At 41.8% G+C, this 25,549-nt stretch overlaps 1 protein-coding gene across 9 annotated transcripts in view; it reads left to right on the forward strand.

The window, feature by feature from the left end:
• The window catches only part of TAFA5 (TAFA chemokine like family member 5), a 338,814-nt gene that overhangs the window by 182,596 nt on the left and 130,669 nt on the right, over positions 1-25,549 (forward strand). For 4 of the 9 annotated variants that reach the window (XM_083400124.1, XM_083400129.1, XM_083400127.1 and 1 more), the window contains exon 3: positions 22,146-22,202. The exons of the other annotated variants lie outside the window; for them this stretch is intronic. In XM_083400124.1, the coding sequence (XP_083256250.1) occupies positions 22,146-22,202 (57 nt within the window). The remainder of the gene's footprint in view (positions 1-22,145; positions 22,203-25,549) is intronic. 9 annotated transcript variants of the gene reach the window in all.

Consider the following 25,549-nt stretch of genomic DNA (forward strand, 5'->3'; position numbering starts at 1 on the left):
CGGAACGCCGTTTACCTTCCCGCTAGTAAGTGGTCCCTATTTATCTACTTGCCCCCGGGGGTGCTTTCGAACTGCTAGGTTGGCAGGCGCTGGGACCGAGCAACGGGAGCGCACCCCGCCGCAGGGATTCGAACCGCTAACCTTTCGATCAGCAAGCCCTAGGCGCTGAGGCTTTTACCCACAGCGCCACCCGCGCCCCTATCATCATTTTTAATTTGAATGAATTAACAAATTTTATCATTTTGGTCACAGACCAGTTCCAGCCCACATACAATATCAAGGAAGTTATAAAACACGATAGGGATACATTTGAATTTGCAGTTAGGTATAACAGGGACAATACAGATATAGCAACAGTTAAAAATATATGAATTAAAACTTAGATTTTTAATTTGTATACCACCTTTCTATCTTACAATACTCATGGCAGTTTACAAGCTGAAGAAATGTACATCTAATGCAATACAAAAATGTGGTAATAAAACATAACTTTAAAATAAGCAACCTACATCAAAAAGTAACATTCAACAATCATTAGAATAGTATAAAATAATAATAGTATCAACATATAAAAGTTAAACAGACATCCACTCAACAGTTACAATAAATAATTTCTAAAGTATAATCAATAAAACAATGGCAAGCCATAGTACATTAAATAATACAATGCAAATTGTATTAGCCTGGAGAAGAGGAGGTTAAGGGGTGATATGATAGCCATGTTCAAATATATAAAAGGATATCACATAGAGGAGGGAGAAAGGTTGTTTTCTGCTGCTCCAGAGAAGCGGACACGGAGCAATGGATCCAAACTACAAGAAAGAAGATTCCACCTAAACATTAGGAAGAACTTCCTGACAGTAAGAGCTGTTCGACAGTGGAATTTGCTGCCAAGGAGTGTGGTGGAGTCTCCTTCTTTGGAGGTCTTTAAGCAGAGGCTTGACAACCATATGTCAGGAGTGCTCTGATGGTGTTTCCTGCTTGGCAGGGGGTTGGACTCGATGGCCCTTGTGGTCTCTTCCAACTCTATGATTCTATGATTCAAGATGCAGGACAAAGCACTGCCTTTCAGAAATTCCCCTGGACATCAATTCCTTTGAAATTGAGAAGCAGAGGGTGGAGCAAGGCAGGTGGAAGGAGGTCTTGCCTGATGAAGTCTCTCCCTTCAGCATCCCTTGATCTGTCTGTTGCCACCAAGTAGAAGTCTTTATTTTCCCCCTGGCTGCCTTTGCCAAACAGCCTAAGCTCCTTTGGGTCTTCTGAAGGCAGGGTGGGCTTTAGCTTTTAAGTGTCTGGTGCACAAAACTACAGACAATGATACCACAGCTTTTTGAAACAAGTTTAAATACGGTGGTACCACGGGTTACATATGCTTCAGGTTACAAACTCCGCTAACCCTGAAATCGTACCTCGGGTTAAGAACTTTGCTTCAGGATGACAACAGAAATCGTGCTCTGGCTTCGCGGCGGCAGCTGCAGGCCCCATTAGCTAAAGTGGTGCTTCAGGTTAAGAACAATTTCAGGTTAAGAATGGACCTCTGGAATGAATTAAGTACTTAACTGTAGAGTGAATGTGTTCTTAGGGGAAAGGTTTTAACATCTGAAAGGTTAAAGGTAAAGGTAAAGGTACCCCTGCCCGTACGGGCCAGTCTTGACAGACTCTAGGGTTGTGCGCCCATCTCACTCAAAGAGGCCAAGGGCCAGCGCTGTCCGAAGATACTTCCGGGTCACGTGGCCAGCGTGACATCGCTGCTCTGGCGAGCCAGAGCCACACAAGGAAACGCCGTTTACCTTCCCGCTAGTAAGCGGTCCCTATTTATCTACTTGCACCTGGGAGTGCTTTCGAACTGCTAGGTTGGCAGGCGCTGGGACCGAACAGGCGCTGGGACCGCACCCCGCCGTGGGGATTCGAACCGCCGACCTTTCGATTGGCAAGCCCTAGGCACTGAGGCTTTTACCCACAGCGCCACCCGCGTCCCATCTGAAAGGTTAGTTGTTCACAAACATCCCTAAAGAATCCGAGCAATGAAAATAAAGCAAGGTGAATACATCTAGCAAAGGATTCCTGCATTGCAGAGGATTGGACTAGATGACCAACTCTATGATTCTAGGAAAATGGGTGCAGAAAAGATCCTTATCATCCCCACGCCCAGCAAGCCAGTTTTGGCAGGTGTGTGAGACCAGCCACAAGTCAAAGTTCAAAGAGATTGTTGTAACTTCCAACCAGCAGATTGGTGGTTACAGCAATGTCCTTTGTAGATGCTGAGAGTGTCCCTTCAAAGTGGCTCCCTGTAGCAGATGATCAGATGATCTTCAGTTACCAGAAACCCCTTTCAAGCCTCTGCAGAGCAGAAAATGCTCTTAAAATTAGAACAGTTTTCCCTCTCCAGAGAAAGTGGTTGGTATTCAAAGTGCTTCTTCCAGCACTTGGAATGAAAAATTCTTTCTGTGGAAAAAAGAAAAACACTTTTTCTTGCCACAGGACACAGTTTCCTGGAGGAAGCTTTTAAAATCCACCCTGTTTCCTCCAGCCTCTTCAGCTGCAACGGTTTATTGTGACTAAGACATAATCACATTGATCTAGTAATACTTGATTTATACTGCATAAAGTTCTGTATAAATGGTCCCGAATAGAGTTGGAAAAGAGTTCAGTTTCTAGAGGAGGGTTGAAGAACAAATCAATAGTATTCATGATATTTCTACAAAATGATTTACCAAATTATTATTGATGCACAAACTCTTTTCTCAGAAACATACTTAAAAAATAAAATAAAGCAGCATAGATTGAAATTTGTTTGGATATCTTGTGCCTTCACAGACAATAAGTGCAATTATTATCTATGGGAGGTTTTCTGTTCCCGGAGTTTGAATATGCCATTAAAAATCATTATGGTTTTGTTCTCTCAGACATTTCTGCTGGTGTCTTCCAAACATCCTCCTCTTAGCAACATTTATACTGGTTTCTCCTTTCTGCAAAGTGGTTAAGAGTAAAGGCAGACATGTATTTGATAGGATATAGATGTGTTATTTTCTTGACAAAGAATGTTAATGAATGTCTGTCTATATTGGTTCCATAAGAATGACTTTCTGTTGGTGCAGTGCTAGTAATCCTTTAGCCCCCCCCCAAAAAAAAAAATAAGTTGAGGGTTTTGAGCTTCTCCAGACTAACCATTTTGCATTTCTGTAGTGTTCAAGCACATTTTGTTTAAATTCTTACAAGAGCCTTTCTGCTAAGAAAGTGGACTCTACCATGGAGCCAGTCAGCCAAAACCCACATATATAAGCATAGCAGACATCCATTCCTAAGGAAAGCATGACAAGGTCCTGCCACACACTTTAGAGAGACCTTCTCCCCCTGAGTCTCTAGAAGGACAGACAATTATTTTCCAAAATAAATAAATAAATACATAAAAAATTGTCCGGTAGCACCTTAGAGACCAACTAAGTTTAGTTTGGTCTCTAAGATGCTACTGGACTTATTTATTTATTTCAACTGTGTCAGACCAACACAGCTACCTGTATACCTGAAGGAGCATCTCCACCCACCATCGTTCAGCCCAGACACTGAGGTCCAGTGCCAAGGGCCTTCTGGTGGTTCCCTCACTGCGAGAAGTGAGGTTACAGGGAACCAGGCAGATGGCCTTCTCGGTAGTGGTGCCTGCCCTGTGGAACGCCCTCCCAGCAGATGTCAAGGCAATAAGCAATTATTTTACTTTTAACAACTGAAGGCGGCCCTGTTTAGGGATGTTTTTAATGTTTGATGCTGTACTGTTTTTAATATTCAGTTGGAAGCCGCCCAGAGTGGCTGGGGAAACCAAGCCAGATGGGTGGGGTATAAATAATCAATTATTATTATTATTATTATTATTATACCTGAATTATTTTCCAGTCCTCTCATCCACACATATACCAACTATGGCACACTTTGGTTGCCCCTTTTGACTGGAATGTTTCAGTGGTGTGGATCAGATTTGCCTTTTTATAAATATTATGGTATGAACATATTAAGGTATTGTGTTTTATGACTGATAGGGTCTTTTGTGCTGCATGTTGTTTTGGGACTCACCTCTGTGTAGGAAATGTGACAGATGTATGTAAATAAGTAAATAAATAAATAATCTCACAATATTGATGTACCACTAAAACCTCAAAGCAGTCTACAAGAATAATTATGACACAGAGACCAATAACATGTGGTCCGATTAGAGCTAACCAGAGCATACTGCTCAAAGTAACACAGGTCATAAAATGACAAAAAGTAATCATTTTCATGTATTTGAAAACAAAATCAATAGAGATATTATTGCTACAATATCATGCAAACTAATACAGCATATTCCTAATGGCTTTTGACAATTATTCAGCTGAAAATTTCTACGGTGTCAATGAAATCTCTGCGTGCATTTCTATTTTTCCAGGGCATCTTTTCCAAACAGTTCTTCTGAAACATAATAAAGAAATAACCATATTTTGTATTTTACAATGTTATATTTGTCATAATTTCCCTTTTCTAGAAGGGGAAAAAATGTCTTTTGCTCTGCATGATGTAGCACCAAAAGGGTATTTTCAATCTCAAAAATAGTAATGAATTCATGAGGGTGGGGATAGCAGTGCTATTCTCACCTATGTTGCATTTCTACTGATGGCTTCTTAACGTAATTATTGAATACTCAAGAACAGTAAACTTGAAGAATGCATTCACACCTTCCTGTTCACTTAATTGAATTGTTGTTCAGCTTCTTGCCTCAGAACTAGATGTGGCAACAATCAAGGTGTTGGCACCCACATGCAAAAACATGAAGTAATAATATCATTTCAATAACTATACATTGCAGAAGGAGGAGCATCATGACAATGAGGTCCTGTTCTTGGGACCAACCCCAACTTTATTGTCACGGTCATGGATTCATACTTAACATAGTTAAGTATAGTTAATAACAATGTGCATGCAATTTTATTTACATTTTATTTATTTTGTTGCATGCCCTAAGACAGCTTAGTAACTGCTATATTGCCACTGTTGCAGTAATGTTTAAAATATCCAGTTCCTGAATGTGTCGTTGGATCTGCCTTAAATACCGTATTTTTCACTCTATAGGACGCACTTTTTCCCCTGCAAAAATTAAGGGGAAATGTGTGTGCGTCCTATGGATCGAATGCAGGCTCCTTGGCTTCAGCGATAGCAACGCGAAGCCTCCGAAGTGCAGAGGGAGCGCTCCCTCCACGCTCCGGCAGCTTCGGGTTCCTTTTGCTGAAGCCAGGAGAGCAAGACTCTCCTGGCTTCAGAAGAGAGGGAGAGCTGCGCAGTGCCCCTTCAGTGAAGCGGGAGGAGAAATGGAAGGGGCTCCGTTTCTCCTGTCGCTTCACTGAAGGGGTTCGCTGAGCAGAGAGGGGGAGAACTTTTTTTCTTGTTCTCCCCCTCTAAAACAAGGTGTGTCCTATGGTTGGGTGCGTCCTATAGAGCAAAAAATACGGTAAATCATAATATCAAGAATTTCTGGCTTGAGGTGAAAGAAATGTAATCCATTAGCTTGCATTGGAAATGTCTCTATATCTTGTTGTCTTGTGCACCTGGTCTTCTTTAAGTCAAGTGAGTCTTCAGTCAGGTTGAAATATATTTCTAAAAATTATTGATCTAGTTTTATTTTTACAGTATTGCCAATCAAGTGCATTCAGGAAAGGCTGTAGGGGAGTCAGATGACTGCGAGTAGAGATTAAATCAAGTATAAAAAGTCTTGCATCGCCCAGTTCAAAGATCCTGAAGGCGCTGACTGTTCTTTATGGCAGTGTACTGTTTTAGTTTAAAGAACGGTAATGCAAACGCAGCTAGCAAGACATTTGCAGCCATTTAATCAAATCTCTGCCTCATTTAGCCTTTGCCAGAGGGGGCCACATGATCAAAGCTGTGTTGTGAAGGAGGCAAAATCCCATATAAACTATTTATTTCTGAAGTCTGCTGAAATAGTTACCACTGCATTGATGGTTTTTGCCACAAGGCCTGGATGTTAAAGCTCTTTGGGTATTATTTTCCCCTCTGTTAAGGTTGGAAATGTGCATTGCAAGGAGAGGAAAGTATAATGTCATTGGACTAAAATAAAAATGTTTAAGTTAAGTTTCGTTCATTGTAGATGTCTCCTATCTGTTTAATTTAAAATCAAGAAGTGCAATCTGAATTATTTTTCATCTAACGCTGTAATCTGTAATACAGCCACTGTGTTGGTTTCCTTGACTGTGCTTTGAAAATAGCAATTCCTGTGATTAGGGTTTGAAATACGTGCTGTGTGATATCAGGCAGTGAGTGGCAATTTTCATTTTGAGCTGAGATGTAAATCAGATATGATTTTCTTTGTTCCATCTATATTGGTGGGTCTGGATATAATGAAGCATTTATTATCTGAGCTGTGTTAGTGGAACTTGCCTGCTGAAGCATCAACATTTACCCAACTAGTATTTTTATTTAGATAATTGTAAGAAGATTACACAGATTGTATAAGGATCTTCTGAAAGACTTCTTGTAAAACCTGGCAGATTTGAAAGGCTTTTACATGATTGTTCTCTTTCTGTTGGTTTATCTTTGGTATCTTTTAGAGCGATCCTAAACTGCAGTAGGGTGCCACTCATACAGGTCAGGGTTCAATATGGGAGGCAGACACTATAGTGGTACCTCGGATTACATACACTTCAGGTTACATACACTTCAGGTTACAGACTCCACTAACCCAGAAATAATACCTCGGTTTAAGAACTTTGCTTCAGGATGAGAACAGAAATCGTGCTCCGGCAGTGCGGCAGCAGCAGGAGCCCCCATTAGCTAAAGTGGTGCTTCAGGTTAAGAACAGTTTCAGGTTAAGAACGGACCTCTGGAACAAATTAAGTACTTAACCCGAGGTACCACTGTATTTCATTCACATTGCCAGCTCCAGGGTAGAATTGCTGCAGACTTGGACTGTGAACAGTGTTGTTGTTGTTTTCCATGGGGTAAGGTAAAGATAAAGGGTAAAGGACCCCTGGACGGTTAAGTCCAGTCAAAGGCTCATCTCGCTTTTAGGCTGAGGGAGCCGGCGTTTGTCCACAGACAGCTTTCCGGGTCATGTGGCCAGCAGGACTAAACCGCTTCTGCCACAATGGGACACCGTGACAGAAACCAGAGCTCAGTGAAACACCATATACCTTCCCACCACAGCGGTACCTATTTATCTACTTGCGCTGGTGTGCCTTCAAACTGCTAGGTTGGCAGAAGCTGGGACAGAGCAACAGGAGCTTACTCCGTTGTGCGGATTTGAACCGCCAACCTTCTGATCGGCAAGCCCAAGAGGCTCAGTGGTTTAGACCAAAGCGCCACCCGCGTCCCTAAAGCCCTGCCACTCATACCAGTCAGGGTGCAGACATTATTTCATTCACATTGCCAGCTCCAGGCTAGCATTGTTGGACTGTGAACAGTGTTGTTGTTGTTGTTTTCTCATGGGGTACTGAAGGGCACGCAGTACCGGCACCTCTCTCTTTTTGGTTGAAAAGTGTGACACTCACTGTAACAAATTCATGGTGAATTCACCCATTTTTCTAGAAAAAAACAACACTGACTGTGACCCTCTCTGTTGTATGCCACTCCCTTAAGATCCAGTGTATCCATGATGTCATCTGTTCTGTACCTATCCTGTCATGTAATTGTTGGGATACTGCCAGGGAGACAAAGTCCATCATGGCTCCACGTCGTCTCCGGACGTCCATTGATCTCCCGTAGACATGCAGTATCAGCAATTAGCGACACGAGCTCTAGAAATAGCTTGCCACATTCCAGAACCGATGCACGCTCTATCAGCAGATAATGCACACAGCGGAAGATGCACCCAGGAGAGCATTTTTTTACAAGTTTATTCAGCATTGATCAGAACAAAGAAAAACATGACTGCCTGCTTCAGAGTCTCCGGCAGAGAGAGAAACGAAAGCAAAGACACAACATAAATATCCTGTGAAACAGGAAAATACGCAGGCTGTGACACAAACATCCTGCTCCCTTTTAAGGTGGAACGGAAATATCCTAACAGCAATATCCTATTTCAGGATAATACATTGCTTACTACTGGGAGCAGCATGGCCTGCAGGAGCATTTAATCTGCCACACTTTCTGCAATCATGGGTGGGGGTTTCTGGGGTGGCAAGGCCTCCCCACCTAACCTGCCCATACAGCAAAGATTGGGGGTTAGGATTGCAAAATTAGTTTTGATGACTGCTTTGCATTTTGTTATGAAATTTTGGCTTCGATGTTAAATATTTGCTATTTTACTGGGGATTTTCTTTTTTTATATATTACAATAGTACCTCCGGTTATGTAACCCTCTGGTTACGTAAACTTCAGGATGCGAAACGGCAAACCCGGAAGTATTTGACTGGGTTTCACCACATGCGCAGAAGCGGTCCTCAGGTTGCGGAAATCTCGGGATCTGACTGGACCTCCGGAACAGATCCCGCCCACAACCAGAGGTACCATTGTATGGGTTTGTGTGGTGAATTATAAACTGCTTTGAGTTTAAAATTAGCTAGGGTGTATGTATGTGTATGTGTGTGTATATGTGTGTGTGTGTGTACTAAAGAAATACAATTCTGACAGTTTCTTAGAGCATAATTTGTTCTGAGGTGTCAGCAACATACCCCAGAGGTTGCCGACATTGTGCCATGTTCCTCTCTTTGAATTTAGGCCTGAAAGCAGCCTATTATATCAAATAGAATACTTATGTGTGTTCTTGGTTGTGGGGTGTGGGTGTGTTGCACCCCCCACAGTTTCTCTGGTTTGTAAATGTGCCACAGGAGCAGAATAGCTGGCAACTTCTTATATATCCTGTGGGAAACATTCTTTGTAGGAAATGCTTATCTGCTGTGTTAGAGAGTTTGAATCATATTTTAGAATGTTTGCATACTGCAGAGTGCAACTTTAAGGTTGATATGGGGAGGAGGAATCTGCAACAGGAAGCTGTATTAACTATACAGGTAAATTCAGCATTATTCCCTAATTCAAGACCAGTGAAGATTTTGTGATTTTTGAATAGTGGTACATTGGGCTGCATCAGAGTAGTTGTGCTTAGTTGCAGTTGAAGTCAAGGGGGCTTACACAATGGACTAATGGTTCACATTAATTTCTATGAGAACTAGCTGCAACTATAGAATCATAGAATAACAGAATAGTGTTAGTATGGATACAGTCCACTGGCTGGGATCCTAAATTGTTGCTTGGTACATGTAAACAAGGGATGCGGATGGCGCTGTGGGTTAAACCACAGAGCCTAGGACTTGCCGATCAGAAGGTCGGCGGTTTGAATCCCCGCGACGGGGTGAGCTCCCGTTGCTCCATCCCAGCTCCTGCCAACCTAGCAGTTCAAAAACACGTCAAAGTGCAAGTAGATAAATAGGTACCGCTCTGGCGGGAAGGTAAACGGCATTTTCGTGCGCTGCTCTGGTTCACCAGAAGCAGCTTAGTCATGCTGGCCACATGACCTGGAAGCTTTACGCTGGCTCCCTCGGCCAATAAAACGAGATGAGCGCCGCAACCCCAGAGTCGGCCACGACTGGACCTAATGGTCAGGGGTCCCTTTACATTTACCTTTACATGTAAACAAGGATGCAATTTCTCCCAAGTCTCCCTCTATAGCAATTTCCACTTCATTTCCAACTAACTTTCAGTAGAAGTTTTTTGTGAATACAGGATTATAGAGGAACACAGCAGGTGAGAAACACTTGTTAAATGAAAGTGAACTATGTCACAGTTATGGAATAAATGTTAGGATCCATGCCATTGTCTTTCATTTGCAAGCTTCTGAAAGTCACAAGGCAAAGCTTTTGCCAGATTTTGTGGGCTGGTTGTGAATTGATTGCCTCCTTACAGTTTCATCAATGGTTGAAGATGATAATTTCCTTCTTTGAGAGTGTAGTGGTTTTAACTCAAAATAGAGAATTGGTAGAAAATATAATGTGAAAGGAAGTTGTCTAGTGAAGTTCACAGTATTTGAAGTATTTGCTCAACTACCACTATGCTGGTTTCCACTGAAATTGGAAGGAAGTGAAGAAAAATCACCTTAGTCAAAGAGTTCCCATTGCCTTCTGAGACAAGTTGCTCTGACCTTTTTTGGACATAGTTTCATTTCTATAGAAGTAACAATAACAAATGCAACATATTGTTTTATCCCAGTACAGCTCATCTTTTGTGCATGATTTAAAAAAGGATAGAACACATCTAGTATTGTTATTGTTGCAGTGCTGATTGTGATGACATACATAATTGCAACAGACGTACAGTGGTACCTCGGGTTACATACGCTTCAGGTTACAGACTCTGCTAACCCAGAAATAGTGCTTCAGGTTAAGAACTTTGCTTCAGGATGAGAACAGAAATCGTGCTCCGGTGGTGCTACTTAGCTAAAGTAGTGCTTCAGGTTAAGAACAGTTTCAGGTTAAGTACGGACCTCCGGAACAAATTAAGTACTTAACCCGAGGTACCACTGTACAGACCTATGGCTCCATAAAAATGAAATTGCAAAGAACAGGACAAAATGCAAGTTTGATTTTTCAGTTTAGCTTGTTTGTGTGCTGCTTGTTCCACAGACTGCAGTGGTAGCTCAGGTTACAGACACTTCAGGTTACAGACTCCGCTAACCCAGAAATCATACCTCAGGTTAAGAACTTTGCTTCAGGATGAGAACAGAAATCACACAACGACGGCGTGTCGGCAGCGGGAGGCCCCATTAGCTAAAGTTAATCCAGAATGAATTAAGTTCTTAACCCGAGGTACCACTGTACTGTGTCCAAAGCAGCTCACAATGAATGTTAAATTCATATAAAAATGTATACTGTGTGTGTGTATGTGTGTGTGTGTGTATAATCTGTTATGAAGGATATGAAGAATTCAGATGACAAAATTCAGTACATCCGTACCAGTCAAGGTGTGAAGTTTTACAAGGTAAATGCAAAAGATGTTACTAGGAAAGCTTGGTGGATTCCTTCACCTCAATGCCATTTTCATATATTTCATACGGCCAGTATTTTATACAAACTAACCTTAGAAAGTTTGGCTAATAGACCAGAGGTTTGCCACCCCAGGGTTAAACCTTTCCAGCTGACTCCTTTATCTCTCCTGTCATAGACTTGCAGCAGAAAAAAAAGGAGTGGGGCTGATTGGTAATGATAGCGATCATCCTTGACCAGACTCCCAAGTGTTCTACACGCTCCTACAACAAAAAATCCAATGTGATCTTAAAACATTTACTGTCCAAAAAATAGTTTCTTCAGGCTCCATGCACTTTCAGTAAAAAATAAAATAAAATAGTGCTTGCAAAGTGAGCCTCATTTAGCCACTTTGAACAAAATAAGAATGTTTTGCTTATAAATCTTACTACTAAACAACCCAGATACATATTTCACATTTTACAGTGCATACTCCAAATCTATGTCGATATGGATTAGCACTGTGCTAAAACCTCCTCAGTTTTCCCCAAAAGATTTCTTCCTTTGTGGAAGAAGATTCGATTTTTCTCCCTTATTCTTAGACTGCTTTGGAACTTCTTCAGGATTTTGGTGGGTGTATGGATAACGTTAATAGTATTTTTGCAAGGTGGTGTGTTTGTGGTTCCCCCTTTCCATTAAATATTTCTCCAGCATTCTGCTACATCCCTGGGTTTAAATTGAGGTGTGGGAAGCTGGCTGCTGAATGACTGAGATGAGAGTACTTTCTGATTTATTTTTTGTGATGGAAGTAATTGCTTTTGAATTCTGGTGCTGGAGGAGACTCTTGAGAGTCCCATGGACTGCAAGAAGATCAAACCTCTCCATTCTGAAGGAAATCAGCCCTGAGTGCTCACTGGAAGGACAGATCCTGAAGCTGAGGCTCCAATACTTTGGCCCCTCATGAGAAGAGAAGGCTCCCTGGAAAAGACCCTGATGCTGGGAAAGATGGAGGGCACAAGGAGAAGGGGATGACAGAGGACGAGATGGTTGGAAAGTGTTCTCGAAGCTACCAACATGAGTTTGACCAAGCTGCGGGAGGCAGTTTGAGAGAATCCCTTGCAGATGACCACAGTGCCTGAAGACAAGACCTCAGAGAGGAACACAGAGAGAATACAGTGGTGCCTCGCAAGACAAAATTAATTCATTCCGCGAGTTCTTTCGTTGAGCGAGTTTTTTCGTCTTGCGAAGCACCACTGCAGTTAAACACTAACAACGGCAGGGAGGGACGGGGAGAAGCAGGACAGCTGCCACAGCCGGTACCTCAGACTCACCCGCGAGTTGTGGCCACCGCGCGACATGGCTGCTGGAGGGCGGCGGGGCTCAGGAGCGTGACTCCGGCTGCAACGCTGGCTGCTGGCGGCAGCGGCTCTCTGAGAGGAGTGTGCGAGGGTGGTGGGCAGTGGTGCGAGGCAGCCGGAAGGTCGGCCATCAGCCGGAAGGTGGGAGGGAGCCGGAGGAGTCGTCAGCCGGAAGGTGGGAGGGAGCCGGAGGAGCGGGGAAGCGAGCGTGCGTGCGTGCAGTGACCGTCGCCATGACAGGAGAGGCAGGGCTGTTTCATCTAGTGAAGCAAACCCTTATGAAAATCCCTCTTGCGAAGCACCTCAGAAAACGAAAAACCCTTTCGTCTAGCGAGTTTTTCGTCTTCCGAGGCATTCGTCTCGCGGGGTACCACTGTAAATGCCATGGTGCAGCTGAACGCCTTCATCTGCCCCACCTGCAACAAAACATGTCTGTCCCATATTGGTCTCTACAGCCACATCAGGTGCTGTAACTCTCCAACTGTTTGACTTTACTCCGGATGAAGCACTCTTCCATTGTCCCTCGAGACAGATGGATGCCAACTAATTCTTTGACTTCCTAGTGACTCTATATATCACTGAGGGGAGAGAGGAGAGTGTCTATAGTTTATGTTAAATTCAGTTTTGAAAATGGCAGGTTTTACTTCTTTGTATAATTTATGAACCACACTTCCAAGGCTTTTTCTGAGGTACCGTATTTTTCGCTCTATAAGATGCATCAGACCATAAGGCGCACCTAGTTTTTGGAGGAGGAAAATAAGGGGGGGGGGGGAATTCTGAATCTCAGAAGCCAGAACAGCAAGAGGAATCGCTGTGCAGTGAAAGCAGCAATCCCTCTTGCTGTTCTGGCTTCTGGGATAGCTGCGTAGCCTGCATTCGCTCCATAAGACGCACACACATTTCCCCTTACTTTTTAGGAGTGAGTCTTATAGAGCAAAAAATATGGTATGTTGCATACTTTGAGACTGATGCATTTTTTCATGAAGCTTGCTTCTAGATATTAGGATCACAATCTAGCTTATTGTTATGCATAAATTCCATTAGTATCAATTCAGCCATGTGACTAAACTTAAGCAAAAGGTTTATGACCATACCCTTCCACTACTTACACATCAAGGGACACTTTAATTTTCAAATATTTATTAGTAATTATTAAATATATAGATATTTTCCTGCTCCCACATGTTTGTACTTAAAGGTAACCATTTTAAATAGACTGCTATACACCGAAGAAAATCCCCTGTGTTGCAAAACAGAACACTCTGAAAATAGACTGTTGACAGAAGGTTTAAAGAACATTATCTTCAGTGTGAAAGAACCTCCCTTGGTCAGTATTTATTTATTTAAAGCATCATATGCCACATACAAAAATGAGATAAACAAAACAGCAGCTGCTTAACACCCAAACTTATTACTAAAAACAACAAAATTTTAAAGTTGATTTAAAAACTAACAAAGACAGGGACCATGCTGGCTTCCATCGGGCAAGAGTTCCAAAGAAATGGGGCCCTCTCTGACAAGACCCTGCCTCAATTGCTGGTGATTCTTAATAGTTCTTCTTTGACAGGGGCCTCAGAGGCCTGAGGATGTTCATATTGTTTTAGGAAATTCTTCAAATAACCTGGCCCTTTCAACTTGAACCTGGTATTGTAAGTGACTATGTTCTGCATAGGGACGCGGGTGGTGCTGTGGTCTAAACCACAGAGCCTAGGGCTTGCCGATCAGAAGGTCAGCGGTTCAAATCCCCATGACAGGGTGAGCTCCCGTTGCTTGGTCCCTGCTCCTGCCAACCTAGCAGTTCGGAAGCACATCAAAGTGCAAGTAGATAAATAGGTACCGCTCCGGCGGGAAGGTAAATAGCATTTCCGTGTGCAGCTCTGGTTCGCCAGAAGCGGCTTAGTCATGCTGGCCACATGACCCAGAAGCTGTACGCCAGCTCCCTTGGCCAATAAAGCGAGATGAGCACCGCAATCCCAGAGTCAGCCATGACTGGACCTAATGGTCAGGGGTCTCTTTACCTTTACACAGGTCAATAGTCTGTGAAACGACCTGGGGCTCTGTATGAATGCCACACCTACCTATGTCTCCTGTAAGGAACTTAGCCACTGTAACACTTTTTCCCAGCTCCAGCCCAGGAAAATGGTCTAGCAGGATGTCGTGGTTGATGGTATCAAGAACCACTGAAGGGTCTAGGGGGGAACTTAACAGTGCTGCACTTCATCAATTCTTGCAACTGGCTTTGCTAAAGAAACTCTGGGACCAGGACTGGCATGAGTGGGGTCCTTCCTTTGCAAAAAGCTAGCACCTTGTTCCTGATTGTTCACGGAAATTGCTGCTGTTTCCCAACGGCCACTGCTCTGCTGCATTCCTCCTGGCTGTTTCAGTTTGCTAGTTCTCAGGAGATTGGTAAATATCAGAAGAAAGCAAGGGCTGCTGTTGCAAAAGCTCTCCTTCTGATCACACTGTTCCTTTCTGCTGTTTATGTAGCAGAGAATTTGTGTGCAGACTGAAGATCATGTAAACTTATTCATTCCTAAGCAAATTGCTTAGCAACAGGTAGGGCAATACAGGGAAATTAGCCTAAATTTGGCTACCGTTTCTACACACGTTCCAGCTGACTGTTTATCTTAGGTTTTCATGCATGAGCATGAAAGGTTTTCCTTTTCTTTTTCTTCATGTGTTTATGTTTAGAAAATGTGGGTAGGAGGAATGAGGCAGTATTTGGGAGATGCTCAAACTTAAAAAAAAACCAAGCCTGAAGTTGTTGCTACTGTGACAGTAAAATGCAACTGCAGTGGTTACAGAAGATGGTCTGCTTAAGAACTCAGGGCAATTTTGTTTTTAAAGGTTTTCTCTGCAGCCAGGTGGACTAGATTATATCAAACAACTAGCAGTAGTCATTTTCAACAGAATGTTAGATCAAAGTGTAAATCAAAACTGTCTTCCAAACCTAAACAGATATGTTACAGACTAGAATTCCATGTAACATATTTTGCAATTCATTGTGTTCTTTGTTGGAACAAGTAGGCACAACATTTCTATATGATGCAGATGTTGCAGTAAACCTATGGCCCATCTTCACATGTTACAACACTGAGCAATCTAAGGTTTGTTCTTGGTTACAGGTGAGAGCTTAACCACAAGCCCTGGTTCAGATGACTCAGTAAGCCACCCCTTTGCTTAGCTTTCATGCAGAAAATGAGTGAGGAGGAACAAAGAAGTTGTGAGCTCATTTCAGGAAGTCACTTGCGTGGTTTTAGCAAGCCATAGTTTGGCTTACTGTGATGTGCACCCCAGGTCCTTGTAGTTCTTCAACAATGGGGAATTAAAAAAAACACCACATTTTCATTTGCTTATCGTACGAAATAAATTTATAGGTTCAATTCTCTCACATATTACTCTGGATTTTCCATATGCTTTCTATCTTCATAAATATGTATAAAGAAAAAGTTCCTAGCAAAAATGCAAAAATCTGTCCCTGACTGATTTCAAACTTAACTATACATACAATGAACATAACAAGATTCTTCAGTGTTAACACTTAATTGCATTGATACGTTATCTTAGCAGCTCTTGTGACTTACTTCATTCAGTTTCTTTTGTATCCTGATATTTAAAGTAAACAGTTCATTGCACACAGTAACACAAATTTGTGAAGGGCAATATGGCAATAATTTATTAACCTTTTTAGCAAACTACACTGAGTTGTATCTGCATGGTGCTATGATTAACTTACCTTTCCCGGTTTTCATGGAAATTCTGCTGTCAAGGAGGTCTAAAACGTTCACTATAATGGATAAGATTAAAGATAAACTGATCTGTCCAAATGTGTGTTGATTCATTTCCAGAACATTTGGAAATTAGAATCCCACAAAGTGCTGAGCACTTGTAGGTTTATCAGCATGTAAAATCCGAGACAAATTGATTCTTAAAATAGGCTGATAGATTACAGAATCGAGCACCATTTTCAAACTCGATTAGATGCGTTGCTGAAACATGCAGAAAGTCATTTCTCTCTGGGAAGATTTTTATCAAGTTCTTCTCAATAGAGTACAAGTGTTAAATGGGCTTATCACATTGACAACATGTCTGCACTGTATCAAACAAGGCAAACATCATAGAGCATGCTCCTCAGGAATTGCTGCAGTTCTTATGTGTAGCACAAGGTCGGACACTGTCACACAGCTAAACTGAATGTTGCTCCTCCTCCTCCCCAGGTCATTCTCTCTTTTAAAAAAAAATGAATTTTATTAGTATTTTCCACACAACAACAACAACATGAAAGATATCAAAAATAATAATACACAACACACAAAAATCAACATTCAAAAACTAAAACAACAACAACAAAAACAAAACAACAAAAACAAATCCATATCTTACAAGTTAATATTATAAACACTAAAACAACAACAAGACATTGACTTCCACCAATCCCACAGCACCTCCTTTATCTCTCATTGTGTCTTCCTGTTTTCCTGTTTCCTTTATCATCTCTATCCTAACATCTAGATATAAATCCTTCTTTCATATCCTTTCACTTCACAAGGTTATTCCAGACTCAGCCAGATTTCTGCCCTCGAACCTTGACTTTTGAGGTATTCATTTAGGCACTCCCATTCTTTTTTTACTTCACTTTTTGGTTTTTGTCTTATTATGTCTGTCAATTTGGCTAATTCTCAGTATTCTGAGAGCTTACATAGCCACTCTCCCCTAGTGGGTAACTGATTCCCTTTCCAGTACTTAGCCACCAGGATTCTTGCTGCAGACGTTGCATATAAGAAAAAAAACTTATACGCTGTATAAAAACTGTAACTTGAGGACTAGGATGGCTCGTGGACCTGATGGCATTGCACAGTCACAGCCCATTGGCATGTCCTGTCCTGTACACCTAATTGTATTTTATACATCTTTAACATCTACATGGAACTGCTGGTGGTGGTTGTCTGGGAATGTGGGGTTGAGTGTCAGTAACATATAGATGACATACATTCTATCTTTGGGAGGCTATGAAGGTTCTGAATTGTTTCCTGAGCATAGTTATATATTGGATGTGCAAGGTAACACAATGACCAAGTACAACAATGCAATATCAATAAAAACTCCTTATATAATCTATACAGAACATTGAACAATATGAGAATCCAAATAAACAGAAATCTTATAAATCTATGAAAGTCACTAAATGTGCACTCTTGATGGATTCTCTTGAAAACATAGAACCAAAAAAACGTAAGTCTTAAAAGTCTCTGAAAGTCTTTGTAGACTATGCAAGTCTCTGAAAGAAGCAGTGGGTCAGATTCTTATCTGATGAAAACAAGCTATAAAGCTTTGTTTTATGACGTCCAACTCTGCCGAAGTGGTCCGCAAACAGATGTAGTGAACAGTGATTCTGGATATACCTACTGTTTCGTAGAATTCTTCTTCAGCACAGCAGAAGGATACAGAAATGCTTCATAAACTGCAAATGAATTACTGAAATGATGACCTGCATATACATGGTAAAAGGTAAAGGTAAAGGGACCGCTGACCATTAGGTTCAATCGTTACCAACTCTGGGATTGCGGCACCATCTCGCTTTATTGGCCGAGGGAGCCGACGTACAGCTTCCGGGTCATGTGGCCAGCATGACTAAGCCACTTCTGGCGAACCAGAGCAGCGCACAGAAACGGCGTTTACCTTCCCGTCAGAGCGGTACCTATTTATCTACTTGCACTTTGATGTGCTTTTGAACTGCTAGGTTGGCAGGAGCAGGGACCGAGCAACGGGAGCTTACCCCGTTGCGGGGATTCGAACTGCCAACCTTCTGATCAGCAAGTCCTAGGCTCTGTGGTTTAACCCACAGTGCCACCCACGTTATTCCAAACTATACGCATGAACTATAATGACAATTCAATATGAAATAAAACCAAAAATACATACCCCATCTATATGGTGAATGGAATTGTATAACAACAATATCTGGAAGTGTTGATAGTCAGCGGAAACTATATGACAGGGCTAGGTATACAGCTGAGGCTGAACAGGATTTTGCTCCTCTTGAAGGATTGGGTTTATAGTATGGTTTCTTGTCATACATTTGCCCCCGGATTGGATATACAGTTTGCGGCAATGCCAAGGACTGACTTTGCACAGCTTCAGCTAATGTGTCAGCTGCACCTTTTCCTGGGGAAAAGCAGATCTGTCCAAGTTACACATTCTTTGCCACATCCAGCTTGGTTTACTGCATGTTTGCTATGGGGCTGCCCTTGAAATGTGTTTGAAAACTTAATCTCATTCAAAATGCACCGGCTTAAATGAATTGCACTGGTTTCTAAATTGTTTCAGGGCACAATTTAGGGTGCTGATGATTACTCATGAAGTCCTAAATGGTTTGACACAAGACTATTTCAAGGGCTGTCTTCTCCCACATGAATCTATTGGTTTTCAAGCATTATTTCCATTCTATTTCTCCTTTATCATCACTTCCAAACACATTTTGGGCGATATCTAGCTTTATTCATAATCAGAAGAGACCCACTGAAATCAATGGACTTACTCTAAGTGTGACTTAGTCGAGCTCTAGGTGTACTCGTAGTGTTATGTACTGAAGTTCTCACCCTGGGCCAGCAGGGGGATACTGTAGATAGTTATGGAAATGAAGGATCGAAAGTGACGTTCAGTGATTGGATAGTTTTAGAAAGTTGTTACAGTAACGTGGTACTGGAGCTCTATATAAGCAGGCTGACTGAGCCCTTCAGTTCAGTTCTGTCCTGGCCTGTGAATAAACAAGAGCTGTTCGAAGAATCGCTGTGTCGTCTGATATGTTCACCCACAACTTAACACGTAGTCCTTATTTTGCAGCTGTGGCTTGAATTCAGCACTTAAAAAAATATCAAGCTGTTCGGGGAAGGGTGTGTGCTTAAGAGTTCTCTCTCAATTATTATTAACATTTTGCAATTGCAGCTGAAAGGTTTTCCGCACCTGCTGGTGTGTTGGCCAAGGGAAAGGTGGGTGTCGATTGCCCAAAACAGTTTCAGAGGCTTAGTAGGCCTAATTGGTTTCATGGGCCAAAGGTTCTCGCCACTATTTTGACTGCCCTCTGATTGTTTTTAGTATATAATACTTCCAGCCTACCAACCACAGTTAAATTGTCCAAGTTAAGAAGAACTTACATAAATGTGAACTGTTGATTTGAAAGAGATTTTGTAGAGTAGGAATAGTAGTAGCAGCAGCAGCAGCTGCAGATATTCGTAATTGTAGAACTACTACTTAGGAGTTCCATATGTTGCATTTTAAAGCTTATTGGTTTTGATATTGTAGCCTACCCTTCCAAGTAGTCTTTGGTGTAGAATGGGAACCATTCTGTTTAGCTAAATAGATTCTGTAGGGTGGGCATTAAAGGGAAAAAATGTCTGGATACTGCATTGATAGATCAGCAAGTCTCCCTCTCCCCTCCCCTCCTCACCTTTGATAATACATAAAATATGGATTGGTTACTCTACAAATATTGATCTGCATTGCTTATACAGCACTTAATTAGTTTTGCTGAAGACCATAGTACTGCATTTATAGCAATAATCTTTTAAAGAAGATGATGTATACCCAAATAATGAAGCAAGAGTTGCCAAACGGGATATCTAAGGACAATTAATTATCATTGGAAAATAAGACTCTGTAAATAATGCTGTTGAAGTTCTTTTAACTGTTCTTTTCTGGAAGTGGTTTAATTATGTTTTATTACTTCTTGTATGTTTTGTTTTTGAGTTCTTTTTGTTTTTACATATCCTTTCCCATCTATTAAGAGGCTCTTAAGGCAGAGAATAAGTAAATAAATATTAATTGAAAGCAGTATTTATTAAAGTTGCCAACATTTTTAAAAAACAAATCAAACTGAGGGCGGCAGAGAAGTTCGTAGACGAGGTCTTCAGGGACATTATAGCCGCATCCTGTTCCCAGGATTATAACTGCGCTGTTTCTTGGAGAGTAAGATTCTTTAGGAAGGAGAGCAAGACTTTGAGGAAGAGGTAAATGCGGGACTTGACATCTTTCTGCAGGGCCTGCAAGACAAGCTGTTCCGCCTGGCTTTGGTTTGGACTCATTCTGACCCTTATGTTTCTCTGCACTTATGGTTTTGATCTATGGGCTACTTTTAAAATGAGGCTGCATTTTAAATTGCATTTTAACCTGTATTTTAAATTGGTGGGGTTTTTCCCCTATTATGTTTTTACTGTAATTTTACTGGGCCTGGCTCTGGCCGGCGAGGGCAGGGTATAATTAAAATGTAATTATTTAATTATTATTATTATTATTATCGCCTATCTCATAGGTATGTACAGTTGTGCCTCGCAAGACGAAAAGAATCCGTTCCGCGAGTCTCTTCGTCTTGCGGTTTTTTTCGTCTTGTGAAGCAAGCCCATTAGCGGATTAGCGCTATTAGCGCTATTAGCGGTTTAGTGGCTATTAGCGGCTATTAAGGGATTAGCGGCTATTAAGGGATTAGCGGCTATTAAGGGATTAGCGGCTATTAAGGGATTAGCGGATTAGCTGCTAAAAGGCTATTAGCGGCTTAGTGGATCAGCTGATAAGCGGCTTAGATCAGCTGTCAAGCGGCTTAGCATCAGCTGTTAAGTGGCTTAGAGAACAGCTGTTAAGCGGCTTAGGGTTGGGGGAAAAGGGGGGGAGGGAAAAAACCCCCGCAGAACTCGCAAGACATTTTTGTCTTGCGAAGCAAGCCCATAGCAAATTCGTTTTGCGAAGCACCTCCAAAACGGAAAACCCTTTCGTCTAGCGGGTTTTCCGTCTTGCGAGGCATTCATCTTGCGGGGCACCACTGTACACACACACAAAATTTGAACAAAATCTGAGATGTGAGACCACGGTCGAGTATTAAAATCAGGTGATTTGGTGTGGAATGACCCACCTATTATATACAATGGTGCACAAAAGGCAGAGTGTGTCTGCCGAATTTTGGCATCGCACAGGGAACTGCTGAAATGTGAGACCCCAATAGGCATTTGAATGCCAGTTGTTGGAAACTGCAGGTTTTTGAGAGTGCTGTTGTGTCCAAATCCTGGTTTGTGGTATTGCCGTAGGCATGTGGTTGGCTTGGGCTATGTGGTTGGCTTGGGCTAGATATATTCTTACCTGAAATCTTTGGGGAAAGAATAAAATGGAAGTTTTCAAGAATGCAGTGTTGAAATTGAAAATAAATGTGCATTTATTCTATTTTTTTAATGCTTATATAACCCCATTTTGCCTGGCAACAGGCCCCAAGGTGGCTGACAATAAATGAACATTAATATGTAATGAAGACAAGCTTTTGTTTTCTGATATTGTGTGGCTTTATAAGTTCTTTTTGTGTGTGTGTGAGCTGTGATGGTAAACAAAAGGTCACTAAATAAAAAAAAAGGTTGCCTATGCTTGATTAGTTTAAGGCAATCCTGCTACCCCAAAGGCTGCCACAATATGGTGTGAATGGAGTCAACAGTTTGGTTTCATTCTTATTTCTTTCATTGCATTCTATCAAGGTTGCTATGGAAAACAAAGACAGTTATCTCTGCATGGTAAGCCTTTATTTCCCTCAAAATAAGGAAAGGACAATCCCCTTCGAGCTTTTTAATGAAAGAAAATGTCCTGGTTTGGAAGCCAAGGGAATTTCTGTCAAAAGACGGTTAAGGAATTATAAATAAGGCTTTAATAAAATTCAGAAAAAGATGAATGCTTTGGCATGAGATCAAAACTTTAGTATTGAGCCCACCGTGCTGAAGTCCTGCAAAAAAGACGGCACTAATTTTAGATGCTTCCTTTCTCACCAGGTACACAATATAGGTGTCTTCTACCTTCCACTCAAATCTCATTTTCTTCCTCACTATAGATACGACAGCTTCTTTGCTGACTCTTTGGTTTGTTGTGATGGACTGCTGGCCCATTTGTAAGTTACTTCACCTCAATTAATTCAGCTTGCACAGTGCTCCATTTTGCCTTTATGTTATACGTCATCTTAAGGAATGAATGTATTTACACGGGGAAATTTAACTGCAGACAGGGAAGCTGTTGAAGAGGGAGAATGTGTGCAAACAAAACAGGATTTACCACAGGTGAACACCACACGGCACCTCTGCCTGATTATGAAGGCACTTTTGATTGCTTTTGTATGTGTTTGACGACTGAGCAGAACGCAGTGACTTCTCGTTTTAATCTTACATCCCATTACCTGAACGGTGTGTTTATTTTATTGACACACACATTTTGCAACTCTGCATTTGCTTGAGCCATTGATATCTGTACTAATCCATATTAATGAAATTATATGCTGCAAACTGTAACTTAATTATGGTGAAAGGAGGAGTAATGCTTTGCAAAATCATCCTAATGCATTTGCCTGGGTCTCGGATATTACTTGCAGCGTCTGTAAATTAGCTGTCGTTGTGTTAGTGGTGGTTAGCATTTAAACAACAACAGCACTGTTGTAACCAGCAGCATATATTTGGAGCAAAATGTGCTCTGGAGCTAGGAACTAGTAAGTGTTGGAAATAATTGTAAACAGAGAAAAAAAAATGGTTTCCCCTTATCCCCCGTTCTCCTCTCTCCCCCTTTTTTTGTACAAATGGGAGTTATTTATTCATTTAAAATCTTACTACAACCATCTTGTAAATAATTATTTAAACAGTTGGAATTTTGTGGGTGCTGTCTAATGCTACAATATTTCCCTTATATACCAAAAACAAAAGTAGATGTTTAAACTAGGCTAAACTGTGATGTTTCAGGTATGGACTGCAGCTGTACTGAAGTCTTGTTGTACTTTAGAATTCATTCTGCAACCCTGTCTGTGATGTTAAAATCAGAATAAGCCAGGAGTCCCTAGTGTGGGAGTTAATGGATAATATGTACACAGCAGTTGCATTTAAGTCAACTCTACGGTCGGTCCCATTGAACTCTTATCATCAGTTGATCATGCATTAATCTATGCTAGAGGAAGAGTCTGTGATTATTTTTGCCTACTAGTGAAGGACTTAAATCCTGTGAACCATGCATTACATTTTGCCCATGGGGCCTTCTTCCATCGCTTCCCAGCAAATCTCCTTTTTTCAAGGAGCCATTGCTGAGTGTTGGCAAACACTCCAGAACCACAGTTTACTTGCCTAGGGGGTAGGGAGTATAGAGCAGTGTGTGTGTGTGTGAGTGAGAGAGGGAGAGGGAGAGGGAGAGAGGAAGGAAGGAAGGAAGGGGAGAGAGAGAGAGAGAGAGAGAGAGAGAGAGAGAGAGAGAGTTGGTTAGTGGAAATCAAGTTCCCCTAGTACAGGGGTCTGCAACCTTTAAGACAAAAAGAGTCACTTGGACCCATTTCCAAAGAAAAAAAAAACTGGGAGCCGAAAAACTCGTCATTATAAAAATAACTTTTTTGTCACTTTTTTATTATTTCTTTGTTTGACCCCTCAGAATTACTCCTCCTCATAGAAATAAACGTTAAATTAACAAGTTACCTTTTTGTGTGTGTGTGTTCTTCACTCCCCTTCAAAACAGTGACCAGCGTACATGCCCCCTTTCAATGCAGTGACCAGTGTACATGCCCCTTACAATGTAGCGGGCGGGCGGGCGGGAAGGTGACGTCGGGACGGTGCGTGACTAACGCACGCACCGCCCCCATGCGACGTCACAGCCAGTACAGCGCCTGCCACAGTGGGGAGTGTTGGGGCACACAATGCGCCTCCTTCCCTCGCTAGTATCCGCCCCGGAGCCGCAGCAAAGGTGTAAAAGAGCCACATGCGGCTCCGGAGCCGCGGGTTGCAGACCCCTGCCCTAGTACAAGTGGAAGTGCCTAGCATAATGACTGCACTGGATCACTGGATCAAAGCAACTGGATCAAAGCACTGGATCCACCAATTGCTACAGATGCATTTTTGCATGTGTATACAAGAATCCTATGCATGTGAGTTGTTCTTCAATTAGTGTGTCTTTTGCACATGTGAAAAATCCCATCAGTTGCAATAACTGAAACATGTGTACCTTAGCAGATGAGGTTTTTTTAAAAAAACAAAAAAAAAAAACAACTATCATGAGGTCTTCGACTAGAGTTGGGGCATGAAACAGATGAACAAACAATGCTTGCCACACAGAGATAATGTCTGCCCTATTAAAAACTGTGCTCCTCTACCTCTGGTGCCCTCTGCGATGGGCCAAACTACAACCATGCTTGGTTCCATGAGTGAAAAAATAGGACCAGTTAAAGCAATTGCCTAAAAGACTGTGGGGCACTGGTCTGTGACCAGACTTAAGCAAGGCTGTTCAAAGTACTGTGGTGGGAACAATAGGAAAATTATATGCTGTACACAGAATGGGCACTTGCTGCAGCTATCAGTTCCAGATCTGCTCTGTTGTTGGGACGGGTCTGTATTCCTCTTCTCTCGTCCCAGTAGAGTTAGCAGAGTGGCTGCCATTATGTTTCAGGACACTTGATGCAACAAGTATTTGGAGAGCAACGTAGACAACAGTTTTCCGTGGCAGAATTGAGCATTCAGAACCACTCCACTTCAGCTTAGGCTAATGGAGTGCTCTGCTTCTTTTGAAACGTTCGGTAACTGTGTAAGATTGTTTCCCATGGACCTCTCATTGCCATGCTGTTGCAGATAACACTCAGGCAAGCAGCTCTCCCACAAATAGCATTTAACTTATTAACTTCACTGTCAACTTTCATTCAACATGCCACCACCATGGGTACTCTTTTTATGGCACTTCTCTCCCTGACATATTAGAGCACTTCTCATTATGAACTACTGTGTTCATGTTAATGTATTCAATTTCTGCTTAATGACTATCAAATATAATTTAATTAAGGGAATGCTAATTCACACATAATAGAATAAATATAAATCTGTACAGGCAGCCTTGGCTGATGACTCTGTGTACCGTGAGAAATTTATTTATGCATATTGTAAGCTCCATATAGATGGCCTGGTCGGTGGGTGGGTAGCAATTTTAGTTCTTTAGATGCCTTAGATGTCTATAAATTGAAATAATTTGTCTTTGTATCAAGTCCTTTAAGGACTAGTAGTAGTTTATATTTTGGATGTGTGTTCCTATGGTGCTTTGTTTCACTACAGTAGCACCTCGGATTATGTTACCCTCGAGTAACGCAAACTTCGGGTTGCAAAAGCGGCAAACCCGGAAGTGTTTCACTGCACGTTCATGCGCAGAAGCGGTCCCCCCGGTTGCGGAAACCTCAGGATCCGATCAGAGCTCTGGAATGGATCCCGTCCACAACCAGAGGTACCACTGTAT

The sequence above is a fragment of the Podarcis tiliguerta genome (genome assembly GCF_965153285.1).
Source record: "Podarcis tiliguerta genome assembly, chromosome: 10".
In the NCBI taxonomy this organism is placed as follows: Eukaryota; Metazoa; Chordata; class Lepidosauria; order Squamata; family Lacertidae; genus Podarcis; species Podarcis tiliguerta.